General features: G+C 32.3%; 1 protein-coding gene and 1 non-coding gene across 6 annotated transcripts; both read right to left on the reverse strand.

Annotated features, from left to right (window-relative positions):
* Positions 1-131: 131 nt before the first annotated feature.
* LOC105640082 (eukaryotic translation initiation factor SUI1 family protein) lies at positions 132-12,340 on the reverse strand. 5 transcript variants are annotated; one of them, XM_020681713.3, is made up of 9 exons: positions 12,020-12,340; positions 11,404-11,515; positions 8,255-8,395; positions 8,039-8,133; positions 7,535-7,960; positions 4,851-4,959; positions 3,476-4,121; positions 1,385-1,521; positions 132-610 (listed from the first exon to the last, which is right to left on the reverse strand). In XM_020681713.3, exons 1-8 carry the CDS (start codon positions 12,049-12,051, stop codon positions 1,400-1,402), a joined length of 1,683 nt encoding a protein of 560 aa, XP_020537372.1. In that variant the 5' UTR covers positions 12,052-12,340; the 3' UTR covers positions 132-610; positions 1,385-1,399. The 5 variants fall into 5 exon arrangements, with proteins under 5 accessions (XP_020537372.1, XP_012079693.1, XP_012079694.1 ...); XM_012224303.4 differs by having other exon boundaries at positions 8,255-8,445; positions 12,020-12,339; XM_012224304.3 differs by lacking the exon at positions 11,404-11,515.
* A 3,110-nt stretch (positions 12,341-15,450) lies between these two features.
* On the reverse strand, positions 15,451-15,611 carry LOC119370758 (U1 spliceosomal RNA). The gene has a single exon (XR_005178312.1). It is a non-coding gene; the product is annotated as a U1 spliceosomal RNA (small nuclear RNA).
* Positions 15,612-16,558: the final 947 nt, after the last annotated feature.

Consider the following 16,558-nt stretch of genomic DNA (forward strand, 5'->3'; position numbering starts at 1 on the left):
TATTTAACTAATAGTAAAATGCTGGCTTTCTGGATGAAAGAATTTTACGTGTTTGTAACCATCCCACAGTAACAAAAGTGAGGGAATACTCAGTACCGAACCACATACTCTCACCTTATACACCCAAGCAATGGAGGAAAATTGTTCATTTATGTTAAAAATGGAAACATTCATGCAAGACATGGCTCACCTCACCTCTCAAATCACAAAATATAACAAATAACATGAGTAGGAAGTGCCATAAGATCATTACAAAACCAACACTAAATCAACCCATTCCAGGTAAGGGGAAGAGTAAAGATTAGTCTATACAATCTTGACATGCGAAAGTAAAAGGAAGTTTGACATTGCTGCAGAAAAGTCATGTAAAATAGTCGATTTCCTAAAATTTAATCTCGGCGTAGATTTAGGCATTGCTGCAGAAAAACTTCATATACTTGAACATCTTTGCAGAAGGAAGTTTGACCCTAATTTTCTCGTATAAAAGCAAGTTCAAGGAAAACTCAATTCTAACCTCCGCTCAGCACTCATTCCTGGGATTGTATCAAATGAGGGTTTAAGTAGTAATTTAGTAATTTGCTTCCTTCCATAATCTCATGAATACTCCCACCTGAGTCAAAGTTAGAAATCAACATGAAGTTTTATTAACGATTAATTCATATGCCCAAAATATAACATCAGCTACAAGTTGATGCATGTGTAATATGGTCTCCTATATTCTTAGTTAGTCTTTGCTTGCACAACGGGAGTAGTTTGCTGACATGGTAGCAGGGCAAAATACTGGGACGAGAATATGTAACTCCACCTAGCATCATTCAGATGCATGTAATAAAAAGGCTCATACAGTAAATTGAATGTCTAAGCTAAGATTATTAATACAGACAGTTCAAATTGCTGCATTTGCAATAGTCTTTCACCAACTAGGGCGCTCTGCAGGAAAGAAAAACTGCTGGGAATATGATCATTTTAATTGATTGCTGTAAAATTTGAAACCTAATTTTCCTGAATTTACATGGTTCGTCAAGCAAATGCAAATTCAAGAAAAAGATAGCAAATCAAGTACCATGATTGAGAAATAAAGTAAACAGGCAAATTAAATAAGGGGAGAAAATAAAATTAAGATATACACTATATTCATCATAATATCTAACCAATAAAACATAAAAAAAGAACATAGAAACAAGCAAACGGTGCCGAGAGAGAAAGAGAGAGAAGAGAAAAACAGACAATGAAAACAGAAGTATATACATCAGTTAATAAAAAGCCAGAAGAGAAAAGGTTGATTTATCCCGAAACAATATAAATAAACACATTCAGGTTAATGTGAAATTTCATTATGCCATTTTATGCAACATAAGATAGCTGCCTAAAAGAAAAAACTGACCATTAAGAGTACTTTTCATTTCTTGGTTTTATCAAGAACCTCAATATATCTTTTTGGAACCCCATATTGTTCGACCAGATGCCGTGCTACATCATCGATCACACCACCTTGAATAAGAACCTCAAACCCCTTCTTTCCTGCAAAAGTACAATGTGGAAAAGACATTTCAGGAGACAAGCATATGCAGATAAAGCCACATTTTACAAAAAATAACATTCAAAAACTTAACAGGGATGGCAACAACGTTTACAACACTAATACCTCATCACTAGCCCAATTACAAATAAGGTAAGAGTTATTTCAAACATCAGTCAGAGCCCCAAGTCACTTCTCATATCCATCTTACAATGGAAAAACTTGAAACATTTAAGTAAAATTCCAAAAGTTTTGATTAAAATGAGATATGCAACATAAGAGTGACACGGGTCCTCAACATTAGGAAAAAAACCAAGGCATGTTCAGCATTCCGAAGTCAAGTCCCACAACTACCAGCATCTGCCTAATCTTTGGCCCTACAATTGCCACCATGAACCTTCACTATCACCACAGCCACTTGGCATATAATTACTCCAACTACACCACTGGCTTTTGCTATTGCCATTACTTCTACCAGTATGCTCATTTTCACTACTCTACAACTAAATAGCCAATTAACCACTGATATCTTGCTGTCACTACTCACTACCGTCAATAGCATCACCAAAAGGTAAGTGTTACTACTTTAGCATAATCTTCGTTGCAATGATGCGGCTAATTTCATTAACTTAAAGAAATATGATACTAGAGTAAGCTTTTACTTACTCTTCATACAACCTGTTATAAAATATCAAAACTATGACCAAAAATATTACCAAACCTTGAAAAATCAAACTCAACAAAACATAATATTTAGCTGAGACATCAAACAGAAAAAACACAAAAACATTTTCCATAAGCAAACCAGAAATACTCTGCTAATTGGAATAATAATTTGAGTGATAAGACACTGCAGAATAATTACTAAGATGAACAGCCAATTACATGGAAAATTAGGGTAGTTCAAAAATCCAATTATCCTATTATTAGCTAATCACAAGTTTCTAAATGGTTTACAACCAAAAATGAACTTTCAACATGCATGCATCTTCACGCAGTTAGTAAACCACCCCTTGCTCTTTTTTCTATTCTGAATATGGAACCTGCCACAAACAAAAAGCCCTTAAGCCTATACATTACACATGAGCAGAAAACGAAATCCTCCCGAGGTAAAGAAAACAGTCAAAAAAAACCATCACTAGTACAAAAAGACTCCAATCCCATTGCTAACATGCAATACAAACTACTATACAAAGACCATTAGAAAATCACCAGAATGAAGCCGAGAATAATCAGCTTTATTGATTATAAACAAAAAAGGGAAACAAGAATGATTCTTGGTTATTAGTACTCTGTTTAAACCAAAGATGCAAGCTCCACAATTGATTCCTTTTTCTTCTTTCTAAAATCCATGAAATATATAATTAAAAAGGTCCAAAATGCAGGGTAAAGCCAACTGCTCACAAATGATGCTCTCTTGCTTTTTCCCTACTTGCCACAACCAGCCAAGTGGCCAACTCTATAAATCAAAGTTAGCAACAACTGCAACTGCTTCTTATGAACCTTATAATAGTACCTCCTCTTTTCATGTAAGGTCTAAGACTGAATATATATAGTAAGATACTGTACTTGCGAATCCCAATGCAACTGAGATCCATAGCTTACACCCATGTGGCAACACAGTATCAACACTTGTGATTTTTTTTTTCTTTTTTTGTGTGCGTATTTGTATCATTTAATTTAAAAAACAAAATATCTTTATGTTAGAGATAATTTAGAATGACATTAAGATAAAAATACCAAAGCAACATGCAGAGTAACATCACAATAAGCACATTCATGCATAATTATTTTAGTTCTTGCCGAAAATACTTAGTGCAGCACTTAAAAAAATGAACATTGCAGCCATTACAGTCATATGTTAACTTCAAAAAATTTAGACCCAGAAACTGAGTTTAGCAGCAAAAGTATTTGCTGTTGACAAATACCATCAACGACCAGTTCATCCTAATATACCTGGTAGCTCTTGCACTGAAGTACTGCAAGCAAATTTTTTCTGCAACTCTGATGCCAATGCCTCAGCATCCATCAAGAATGATTCTATACCTGAGACCTTTGTGACCTTCTTGTTACCTTGTCGCCTTTCTGTTACAATTTGAATTGCCTTCAATGAACCTTTACGAACAACTGACTCGCTTCCACGCGTAACAACGTAATGTGCTTGCATCCGGCTTACAAATGTCAATCCTAGATCCTTCTTATGAATCTCAGTTGGGTATGTTGATCCTTTCTTAATTGCTCCCTTGAACAAAGCATCACATAATGTTGGATCTAAAACTACAAAAGCCTTGTTTGTGGGCTTGACCAAATTTTCTTTCTCAATATACTTGAAGACAATATCAGAAGCTTCGGAAGCACTGTAAAGTTTCCCAGTATCGGCACCAACAGAAGCAAAAATGGGATTGACATGAACACTTGGTTTATAGATCTCTGTCACTTCAAGCGTTTTTTGTGGCCGACTTGCACTAGTAGCTTGATCAGCAGTCTGATCAATTTTCTGTTCCTGCCTCTTCTCTGGCTTAAAGGATAAGTAATCTGGATGGGCGCGGTTAATGGAAAATAATACAGTTTCCTTTTTATATTTGTCTTCCTTCACTGAAATCTGTCCACATGAAACAATAGTTATTCTAAATGTCAAAAATATATCAATTTCCCACAAAGAACTGATATATTTGCTTGAATGTGTATCCTGACTTTGCAGTTCATTTCAGTTCTAAAAGGCTAATGGGCCTTACTTTTGTAAAAGAACTTCAAATCGAGTAAAAGAAGAAAAAGCCAGGATAACTGAAGCATGCATTGATTCTCGATGAATTACAATTGAAGTTAACTTAGGTTTATTTTTTCTTTTCTAGAGAAAGTTGTAGTCAATATATTTGCACAGTTTAATTGAAGACCATGCAACTGTAATTAAGAAAATCTTTTTTCATTATTTATCTACATCTTGTTTTCTAGGTAATCTTCTTATCAAATGATATATGTATATCAATATAAATTTTGACAATCTATTTCAAACCCTTAACCTCTGCCCCCTAAGGTGTTATCATTGGATTGAGTTATTGTTTGCGAGCTGTTGAAATTATTGGAGAGTAATTTCAGATACTCTTAAGTTTCTGAAGTTCTAGAGCAAATACTGATAATGTTCAAAACTATTTGGTTTTTTATTTTGAATTTGCTAGTCCTTTTTCTTTTTATATCGGGCTTTTTCTTCTTTTACTTGATTTGAACTGCTTTAATTTATTTCTGCCGACAATTTGTCCGCTTCTAAATAATTAAAAGAGGCTCTTTCTAAAATCTTAAGTCTCAAAGAGGAAGGAGAGAGTGGGGAACACACCAATCCTGCAGATGATTTTGCTTGCAGCCACTTCGACAATTTCTTGTGGGATGATTTCTTGATATCTAGCATGACACCAGAAGGTCTACAAGGCAAAACATGGTTTGACCTACACCATCACAGAAAAGTAGCAGCGTTGTTTTTTTTTTTTTTTTTTTTTTAAAAGAAAGACAAAGAACAAATGATGAGAAAAAAAATAGCCCATCCAGTACAGTGGCAAATTAAGTTCAAGATCTTAAATATGAACCCTCAGTTAGATGACACCAAGGTCCAGTTAATTTATTTGAGTTGATGCATGCCCGCCGTCGCTCTGTGTGTGTGAGCACATAAACACAAAGGAAACTAAAGTGAATACTTTCATTCACACCCACGTTTATGAAATATCTACCTTTTTATTGTATTCATCAGATGTCACATTAATCAGCAGTCAGTAACATCAAGCCAATGCTTTCTTGCCTTAAATGTGAATAGCATCTTCAAAGTCCAAACACTTAGAGCAGACAAATGACAAAATATAGCCAGGACAAGTTCGAAATAGATTATTCAAACTAATCAAACCTCTTTATCAGGGTAAGAACTAAAACATTAAACACCTTTTTGACAAATAAAAAGTGCTAACAACTTATATCTATGAGATATGAAATACTAAGTAAAAAGTGTGTAACCATATGAATAACCACCACCCTTTTGAAATATTAAAAGGCAAGTGAAAATTATTTCATCAAGGAGAATATAACTTGAATAAGGACATGTTTTCTTTTAAAATTTCTTCGATTTGAATATAATTTCATCAAGGAGGATATAAATTGAATACGTAATTAGGCTCTATTTGTTATGCAGAAAAGAGTTTCCCCAAAAAATAAACAAAATGCTGTGTTTTTCTCATCTTTGGGACAGATTGGAAATTCAGTCCACCCAAAACATTGTCCGGGTCTGTTTGCATTGTTGTTTAAGCTGCTATGAGAAGACCCCTAATATTGATTAGAAATCATAAAATTTTATGTTTTGAATTTCAGATATTTTAGTTATAAAAGCTTCGAAACAGCCATTAAACTACATTCGTAACAGCACTTAAAATATCTTCAACCTGCATGCAAAAAAGCTAATTTTTTTGGACTTCCACAAACTCGTCCACATAAGTACAAGCTTATTAGCCACTAGCCATTGTTGACTGCCTTCAAGGCACAGTTCCCCATTTCCATAACTTTACCGTTTCATGTAATCCTATCAGTCATTCTACTACAAATGGAAAACTAACTCATAGCTCCATATATTATCATGATGTTCTAAATCGAAAAGTAAATTAATTTTTTCAATTGATTTCAATCAATAGCCAAATGATGGAAAATAATTACTTTCACAGCGAGTCTTTTACATCAAACTTTTCTACATACAAGTTACTTTCCATGAAAGAAACAAAGCTTAAGTCCTTAATTTCCGAGTTTGTCATTACTAAGGCTAATCAGCAAAAAACCGAAAAAACAAAAAGCCAAGTGACAAAATATAGAACTGCCACATCAATGCAAATTACTAATTAGGAGTGGACTCAATCAATGGAAGTTGAATAATATGATTGCAAAATTTGAAGGTCCAAAGAGCAGAATTCAAAAAAAGGATACAAGTTGTAAGGGTCAAAATAAACACACCCCAAATTTACAGGCAAATATTGACCAAATTTCCCCTATTCTAATGCATTATATCTAGCACCATGCGCAAAATAGTCTTCTTACCTCCTCATAAACATTTCCATTTAAGACGAGCTTGGTGAAAGATAACCAATTCACATGGGGGAAATAGAATCCATAAAGCAACAAAGTGCACAAATAAAATGTGACACTAACCGAACAACGGAATCTCCATGTACATTTGGTTTTTAATTTTCAATACTCAATACACATAAATTACATGTCAAATAGATAGGAATCATTCCCATGACAGATAACTAACTAGGGTAAGAAGCACAATCTTAACATGATGCCTATGAAGTTCAAATTATTGTTAGCCTTGGCCAATTGAAACATTTCAATAAATTCCAATCTAGGACTCAAACTTTATTTAAGAAGTTCACCATCAATGATTTCCTCCAAAAACAAGAAATAACTAAAACACTTATAAAGGTTACATAAGGGAGATTCAACACGCATTAGTATTTTGGTATATACCAATGTCCCTCCCAGAATTCAGTTCCAAGATGAAAATATACAAATTCCTGACACAGAATCACAATGAAATGTGTATTCATAGATGTATAACTCATAATGCATGCTAATCAACCCTAAGGCCCGCCATCAAAATGAGCCTGCAATCAATATGGATTTATCAGTTTCTCTAGTTTTACAAAGAGGAAATACAGCATTAGATTTCTCACAATTATCAGAAAATCAGATGCCAAACAACAAAATATACCATCATGATTCATTCCATATAACTTCTACATGGAATAAGATAACTTGCATACCAAGAGAGAAAAAGGTATCTCAGTCTCAAGATCATTAGGTAATTGTTCACCACATACAAAAGTTTAGTTACAAAAGGCAACCATGGAAACAATCTCACAGACATGCAATCATCAATTTGTATGTTAATCCAATGACATAGGATGTTAAATATGCAGAAATGTCGAAGACCAATTCAAATGTGAGATTGAAGGGACGGGAATGCAAACTTCCTTATAAACAACTTACCATAAGGTGCTTCCAGGCATTGGAAGATCTTTGTCCTTAACAGTCATATGCAGGGCTTGCAACAGGCATTTGTCCAAATAAGCATCCACATCAGTAGTTGACAACATATGCTGCCCCTCAGCATTTGATTCATCAGTAGCTATATTATCTTTTATTTTCAAATCACCCACATCTGCACTGACTTGTTCTACAATGTCATTTTTAGAATCAAGTTTCACGTTTGAAGATGGATGAGGCTCCGATGTGACCTCATTTAGGTCAGCAGATTCCCCAATTTCTTTGCTCTGATCCTCATTCTGCTGATCATCATCACCACCAGCTTCACATGCATCGGGAACTTTAACTGATGATGAGAAAGCAGGATCCTCAAAGACAACATCTTCCAAGAAACCTGCATTTGGCACATAATGGCCCTCAACAGATTCCCTGCAATTGTAAGAGTATGTCAAAGACGGGACTAATTAATAATCAATCAATCTCCCAAAAAGTTCTAGCAACACTTGCCAAAGTAAGTCTCGGTAATAGTGAGTTATCCTTAAGGCTTTTCCACGCAAACCAGCTTTTATTGCTTCAGTGCTCTTCATAGTGGTAGATCCAACCTGCATAGAAGAAAAAAAAATTGCAGAAACAAATATTAAATCAACCACCAGGTCAGAATCAGATAGTACAAAAATGGAAGGAAACTATCAAGTTGAGCCAGAGGTTCAAAAGAATGCTAACAGCAATAGGTGCTGGATTTCCAGGAACTTTTACTGCCCATACTTCCCCTGCTGAAAAAGAAGGTAGGCCTTCAGCAGGTACAGTAATGCCGGGGAACATCAAATCCGCCCCTCCAATGACAAACCGAGAGACCTCACCCCCCTTAAGCATAAAAGAAGGCAACAATTCAGGGACCTTCCAAAGAGCGAAAACTGCATGATAAAATGGAAGCAATAAATAGGAAAAAAAAAATCAATATCCATCAAGAGAACAAAAATTTTGTATTTTGAATGAAGAACTTGTAGTCTTTTATGTTTGTAGTATATTTCAAATGAGCCCCCTAGTCTTTAAGATTTTAGTCAATTTTAATTGAGCCCCAAAGCTATAAAATGTGCAACCATCTCTTTAACGCAACATTTTATAAAAAATTTAATCAAATTGACCATATTCCTATCATTTTGAAGTAGGAAAATAAGAATCAACTTCTTAAAATCTTCATTTGAAATTCATTCTAAATGTTGTCATTATGTTTTTATTGTTTTCATTCACTGAAAGAAAAAGAATAACGAAATGATTTCTTCAAATAGTTAAAAAAAAATAAAGAAAGAAAAAACAAAACTTGCCTTCTGGAGGTCAGAGATACAAGTAAATGCTTCAATATACTGGGAAAAAAAAAAAAAAAAAAGAAAAAAAAAAAAAAAAAAAAGACTTGATTGTATAAAAATCAAATTTGAAGATCACACTTTTAGTTTAAGGGCTCAACTGAAGTAAGCTACAAGTTTAGGTACTAATAATGTCCTTGCACTACTGATTTTAACATAGGTTCCATTTTAAATAATTTTACCATCCAGTAAAATTTGAAGGTTCATTTTCTGAGGCTCCAACATTCTTTCTTCAAATATGAGCAAAAACAATTCTGCATATGCGATGTTGAAGATTCTAACACTCTTTATTTTCTCATAATCTAGAACAGCTGCAATCTCAAATTCTCCAAGCTTCATTAATATCATCATATTTTTTTGTGCATCAAGGCCTCCCAATTAAGCCACAGTATCAGGTACAAACAGTTTTGCCCATTGTCAACTGCATTTCAATCAATCTTGCTGCGTTTCAAGATTCTCATAACCTACAGTACCCTAAACTAGTATTGACAACTTGAAAAACTCTTATTCCTTTTTCACACAGCTGAACCAAAAAACAAGAATTAATTATATTAACTAAAAAAGCATCCCTTAAAAAAAATTCAGCTTCAGCCTCGGGTTTCTCAAATACTCCATTTGCAGCTGAACACAAGAGACGTCATAGTAAATCCAATTCAAAAACAGAAGCATGCAAGACAAAAATTCATGTAGTAAGGCTTTGGCAAGAAAGTCAATCAGATTAATTGTGACAGAGATAGATCAAACAAGGAAGAATGGAATTAGTCAAAAAGAAGATTGCTTTATTTAGTAATTTCCAGTTTAAATTCAGTCTTTGATTCGGCGTCGAAGTAAGCGTAGAAGAGATTGGTCAAGCCCACGCATCGGTTAAAGTGCTTAAGTAGTCCTGTCTCTGGGCTAGGAAAAAGGGAGACTCTTACCCTGCCTCTGAAGGTCTTCGCCCATTGAACATAGCTTATGTTGAGCTATCTTTCCGAAGAGATTCTATTATCTTGTTTCCAGGCCATGAAGATCAATCAGTTCCCTTGCTTCTGCTGATACAGGGCTTGAAGAGGACTTGAGCGATGAGATCGTGTTCTAAAGAAGTAAGGAGAGATCGAATCTACGGCGAATCAATGCTATCATTACATTCCACATATTTCCAGCTAAAAAGACATTATGCTCCATGATAAAATACCTTCTTATTAGCATTAACTTTTCATAATTTAGTTTAGCACCTTCATTAAAAAAAAAAACAACTAGCACAGGTACAAGAAGCATATTTCCTTATATCTTACATCAAATGTTCATAGTTGGAAGAATTCCCCCCACGTCCTAACTTTCTAAACTATAAGCAACAAAGGACTTCCAGAATCAAGATATTCTTACTAGTTAGAGACCAAGCAACACCCCATCAAAATGATGCATAGACACAATGATGTATGCATCTGCCATAGAAGCATATCAGTGTGAGAAAACTAACATTTCCTCTTCAAACAACCGAAACAAGTAAATCCAAAACGCAATTCATGAAAAATCCTAAAACCATAGATTTCCAGTTTCTTAGGCTCAATTTATCACACGGGAGATGACTTCCATGTGAAAAAATATTTTGCAGTATTTTGTGGGAAAACAAAGTTATTTCTTGCCATTTTATAGTACAACTAAAAATGAACTAGGAAATTATTTTCCAAATTTTGGAGAATGCATCAAAACTAATTTTCTTTTGATGATTATGCTAAAATTTAGACAACCAAGTAGATATATGCCTACATGCACTTGATTTTAAAATACTATAGGTTAAAAGAACTATGGTAAAATAACTAATGGACACACACATATGAGGTCCTCTTATGGATTATTTTTTCCATTCATATGACTTTTTAGAGATATGGGAAATTACTTCTTATTCTAAGAAAGGGATGTCATTTTCCTTGAATATGGCCAGGTTTTCACTTTACCAAGAAAACGCTTTGAGTGGAAATTTTCCCTAAGCAATAAAACTGCTTTGAAGACATTGCCATGAAACAAATGGAGCTCAACCATACTTTCTAGTATTTCAAATCAAACATACAGCATATATTAGCAAGAATGGTTTAGTAACATCAAACATAGAATGGTAGATAGAACAGTTTAGATGATAAATCACGCACAAATTACGGAATGAAGAAAGTAGTAGATTAAGGATGACTCCAGTGCATCAGTCACATCATTAGACTTCCTTGAAAACATAACCAAATCTAATGGAGAATCGATCTTTTCTGTCAACTCCAAACTTAGGATTAAAACTTGATTCGAGTTAATGGGAGGTGGCTATTGGAAAAGAGGCATGTGCTCCGCACCATAAAAGCTACTACTATAGAAAAACAATGAGCTAGAACTAAGCAAACATAGCCAGCTACTAAGCAAGCACAGCATGTGAATGCCAACGTACACATTTCAGCGAGCAACACTTATTTTTTCATATAAAATAAAATTTAAAGAACATGAAATAATAGTGGAAAAAAAACATGAAACAATGCTATTGCCAACCTGTAGGGAAAATTTCTGTGCCTCGCCCATCAACATCAAAAAACATAGGAAAGCCACCTTCGACACCAAATACATGGACTCGATTTTGAAATTTTGCAACAGTAATCTCTGCCTAAAACACACATCATATAAAAATAAAAAAGAATCAGTTCCTAAATTATAAAACAACAATCAGAACACTATCTTCCACTATCTCCAAAAGGCAAATTAAATACGGTTAATATAAATTTAGCAATTGAGAACTTCTAGTATCACCTTGGAGCTTATTCCTTTTCTATACTCAACCACAAACAAACACTCTCAATTTGAAGATAAATATGCGTTTGATAAAATATAAATATCCAGCTCCAAATGAGAATAGAAATGCATAAACTTTACAACCTATTAAAGTAACACCAAATGTCCAAAATCAAAATCAAGCACTTAATATTCACAGAAACTAACAAATACCCAAATCATAAATAATATTAACAAAATCAATAGAAGCGTCTCAAAAACCAATGAAAATCAAATACCCATTAATGCATTAAATAAATAAATTCATCATCACTAATACACATTCAGAAACACGACTAAAAAATTTTTTTAAGAAGTGCAAAGAAGAAAAAATCTTTACTTTGGGCGGGAGTAAAATGTCAATATCGGCATCAGAAGCTCGAGGAAACTTATCTCTGATGGTTCGTTTAAGCTTTTTTCTGTCGGCACCAGAAAGCCTCTGATGCGATTTTGCCTCTACTGCCTTCTTAAACATTTTTTTCCCTGAGCGAATATTGTTTCTTCTGCTAATTTAGAATTGAGAGAGTTTTGAAAGTGAAATGATACGATGAGTTTGGCTTTCGAGCAAAGGAAGGTTCGGGAAAGCTAGAGTATAGTAGCGGTGCAGAGGTACTATAAGGAAGTACTCATAATTGTGTTATCGGAGGGTTTACAAATTTTTAGTTTTTGTTACAAGCTTCAGTTACCAGGAATTTGTTGCGCGCATGCTTAAATTTTTCATTTTATTAATTTTTTTTTTATTCGCTAAAAGCTTATTATATAAAATAAAAAAAATTATAATATTCTTTAAAAATATTTAAAATTTTGAAATATACCTTTCTAATTGTAATTAGTATTATAGTTAGCAAAGATATTATCTTTTTAATGAATAAAAATAGAAGTTTAAGATTTTTACTTATTTTTATTTTTCAAAATAAAAAATAAAATATTCATCGTGTCCCAAAAAGATAGTTCACTTTTTATTTACACACAGATTAAGAAGTATGATTAAAATACAATTTTATTCATATAACTTTTCAATTATGTCAATTTTAAATAACACATGAGCACTTATTATATTTGTATAATAAATAAAAATTAATGAGTGTTATTGAAAATAAGATAAAATTTAATGAGGGTATAATAAACAATTTAAGAGTTAACTATAATACAAAAAAAAGAAAGTGGACTACATTTTGGAACAAACCAAAAAAAAAGATGGACTACCTTTTTTGGGACAGAGGTAGTAATATTTTTAATGTAAAACATATATTTAAAAGGATTTGGGTATTAAATAGATATTTATAATCGGGTTTGACATGAATTCATATAATAAAAATAAAACTATAAATGAACTCCGATTACTTAATTTATTAGAATATTCGAGTTCATATAATATATTTTAAGCGAATATCTAACATGTTGTCAACCCTACTCACCCTTGCATCCTTATTTTTTAGGCTCCAAAAAGAAATGATTGTTAACTCCTAGAGCATCTCTAATATTAATGTAAATTGTAGCTGATGTATCGTGTGGAATAAAATGTATGAACGGTGACGTGGCTGAATGTCTATTTATAGACATTGAATTTTAAGAATCTCTCTCCAATATACACTAATTTTGAGTCATTTTCTATCTTCTTTTTTAAGCCCACAATTCAATACGCAACCAGTCACTAAAAAGTAATAAATGCTCACATTGTCTAAAAGACTCTAGAAATAAAAGATGTAGTAGACAATATTTTTTTTTTTTTTTAACACCTCAGCTTAGATATTAGCATTAAAAAGCATTTCTTAAAAAGTCGTTCCATTTTATGTAGTAATTAAATAAGAGCAATTCAATCCGATGCTCTTATTTTTTCCTCAAGTTCCTAGTTAGTTCTTATAACATGTTTGCATCATTTGATTATTTGTCTATATTATTTTGAAATTATTAAATAGTTCACAATTACCATTTGAGTAATGTTAAATGGATCATTTTGATCTCATCAAATCCACCATTTCCATTTAGATTGTTGTAATTCAGTAATTGCCTTCTCAAATTTTTTTTTTTTTTTTATTTTTTATTTTATGTTCTCATTCTTCCTCTGTTAAAGCATTAAGTATAGTGTTTAATTCATGCATTGAGTTTTGCGAGTGAGTAATGACTAAGAATGCACATTCCCCTCCCTCTGCTTATCTCGTCCTCTTTTAATATAGAAAATTGAAATTTGAAATTTGAAAACAATCTTTGGAATAAGAAGCGTTGTCCAAAGATTTTTCACACTCTTAAGTTTAAGTTAAAAATAATTGAGAAACAATCAACATTAGAGCATCTCCAGTACTAGTGTGGATTATGGCTGACGTGTCATATAGAATAGAAGGTATGAACGGTGATGTGGCTGAATGTCTACTTACATACATTAAATTTTATTTAATCTTTAATTTGTTTAAAAAATCCTTTTCCGCATTTAATAGTTAATATTTGACAGATAATTGTTTATTATAAATACACGTGTTTATAGTGCTTAATATTTTAAATCGATACCCAATTGTAGAAGTCTTATATATTTTAATTAGGAAGTATAATTCTATTCTATAAGTTGTATCCCATCTTAGTAGGAATTATATATTGCATATCATCACTGTAAATATAATTATTTTATCTATTCAAGTTTTATTTATTTTTGCTATTAAGTGTTTCTTTACTTTCATTATGTAGGTTTTTCCACCATCAAGGTACCTCGAATATTCATTGCTCGACTTATTATTATTAGTCGTTGTTGCATTAATTTTAATTTAATATTAATATTATTTTACATATAATCAATATTATTCATTATCAATTGTCATTGAACTTTGATATTACCTAAATTTTAATTTATGTTTATGCATAAAATATTATAACTTTAAGTCTAATCATCGGTTTATGCATTTAATTTTTAACTTGTGTCTACTTACGTAAGGCATGACCATAGTTTCGAAATCGGTAATTTTGAAATCCAGTTATAAAAAAATGTGAAATTGAAACTAAACTACTTCTAAGTGGTTTCTAGGAAGGTTTTGAAACCCCCAATTTCGATTTTTTTCCGATTGTAAATTGAAATTAAATAATTTATTTCAAACTTCTTAAAAATTTTTTTTGAAATTTGTAGCTTGAATAAATAATAATAAATATTACTATTGAAAAAAATTAAACCAATTTAATAAAAATTTTAAAAATTTATTTTTAAAAATTATAATAAAACAGAAAAACAAAATAAAAAAGTTTTCAAGAACATGTTTTCATATTTGCAAACCTGGTTTCACACTAAAACCGCAGGTTCCGGTTATAAAAAATGAAGAACCAGAACTGAATTTTAAGTATATAATTTCAGATATGGTTTGAAACCTAGAATCGTTGATCATGGTTTAGTACCGGTTTTGACCAGTTCAATTTTGATTCGACTCCAGTTCGTAACCGAATGGTTTAAGTTTATTTTTATTATAATTACTATTTTTGAGTAAATATTTTCTTATTTATAATTAAATTAAATTTTATAAATTATTATCTTTTTTTTACTTTTAAATTTATGAATATTTTTATTCAAATTTTGCAAAAAAAATAGAAGAAAATCAAACCTGTTTTTAAATACTAAGACTAAATGAATACAAAAATATAAATCCATAGAATTTCATAGAATTCATTTTACATCAAATAGGATTTAAATAAAAACTTCAAATTTATGCATTAAATTTTTAGGCATATAAAAAAATAAAAAAATCTTAAAAATACCAAAAAGTTCATATTAAATACCACAAAAATTAAAATTGGAAAGGGGCCGCGCGAACGCAGGCCCCTATTGCCACAAATTATGACGTAGGCTCTCCCTCTCGGGGAGACCTTAGACCAGCACCCATCCCAAGTGCAATGGAAGTCACTGATCTAGGCCATAGACCTTCTTGATTATCCATTGACCCCGTCCAGGTAAGTATCTTCTCTCGAATGCCTTAGCCTCTACTTATAGTAATCTGCCACATATTCAACAATGTGTGTTCTCAATGTGGGACTCAACGCAATTCTTAATATGCAAAACAACTAATCAAATCCTTTTATTTTCTTTTCATTCTTAAGGTTCCAACTTTCTGGATTCAAATTATGCTCATAAATCACAATTCTCAAATGCACTTTCTCAGGAAACAAACATCACCACCTTCTTCTAAATCCATTCAGGAAGAGGGCAGCGTTGGTAGAAATTATTATCTATGCAATACCGCAAAAGCTTCTCCCAGTAAGGCTCCTGCAAATCCAAGAATTCAATTACCATTAAGGGCATAATAGTTTGGTATAAAAAATTAAATAAAATTTTCTAGAATTTACTTGGAGTTCTATGTTACTGTAGAAAAGCTTATATATTAATTATTTTTTATGCATAAATGAATGGTAAATCAATTATATATACTATAAAACTAATTATTCAAAATATTTTTAATTAGGGATTCAGAAAATGCAATGAAAAACTCAAATTAAGCTTTAGTTTTATAAATTAAAAAAAAAAAAAGTTAATTTAACAAATTTTAAATAGATAACAAGATTCAAGTTATAGCAAGAATGTAGTTAAGAAACAATAAAAAGGGTTAAATGGAAAAAACGCAGTTGGGCAGAAATGTAATTAAAGAACAGTAAAAGGATTAAGTGAAAAAAGAATTTAAACTTATGATTGACATGTGGGCCTAATGATGTGTTTACAGGATTGCTTAGACAATGGGCTTCAGGCCCAAAGACTCACTTTCTGGTCTGTCCAAAATTGCCTCAACAACTTTAGGAGAATAATACCCGAGAGTCAAGAAGATTAGCCACATACGAACTGACCAGATGAGTTTTGGACAATATCCCCCCATGCCACCTTCCGTTCAGATGCAAAGACTGCCCCGTCCACCGT

This window comes from Jatropha curcas, chromosome 9 (genome assembly GCF_041381405.1).
Source record: "Jatropha curcas cultivar XTBG-Jc1 chromosome 9, XTBG_Jcur_1.0, whole genome shotgun sequence".
In the NCBI taxonomy this organism is placed as follows: Eukaryota; Viridiplantae; Streptophyta; class Magnoliopsida; order Malpighiales; family Euphorbiaceae; genus Jatropha; species Jatropha curcas.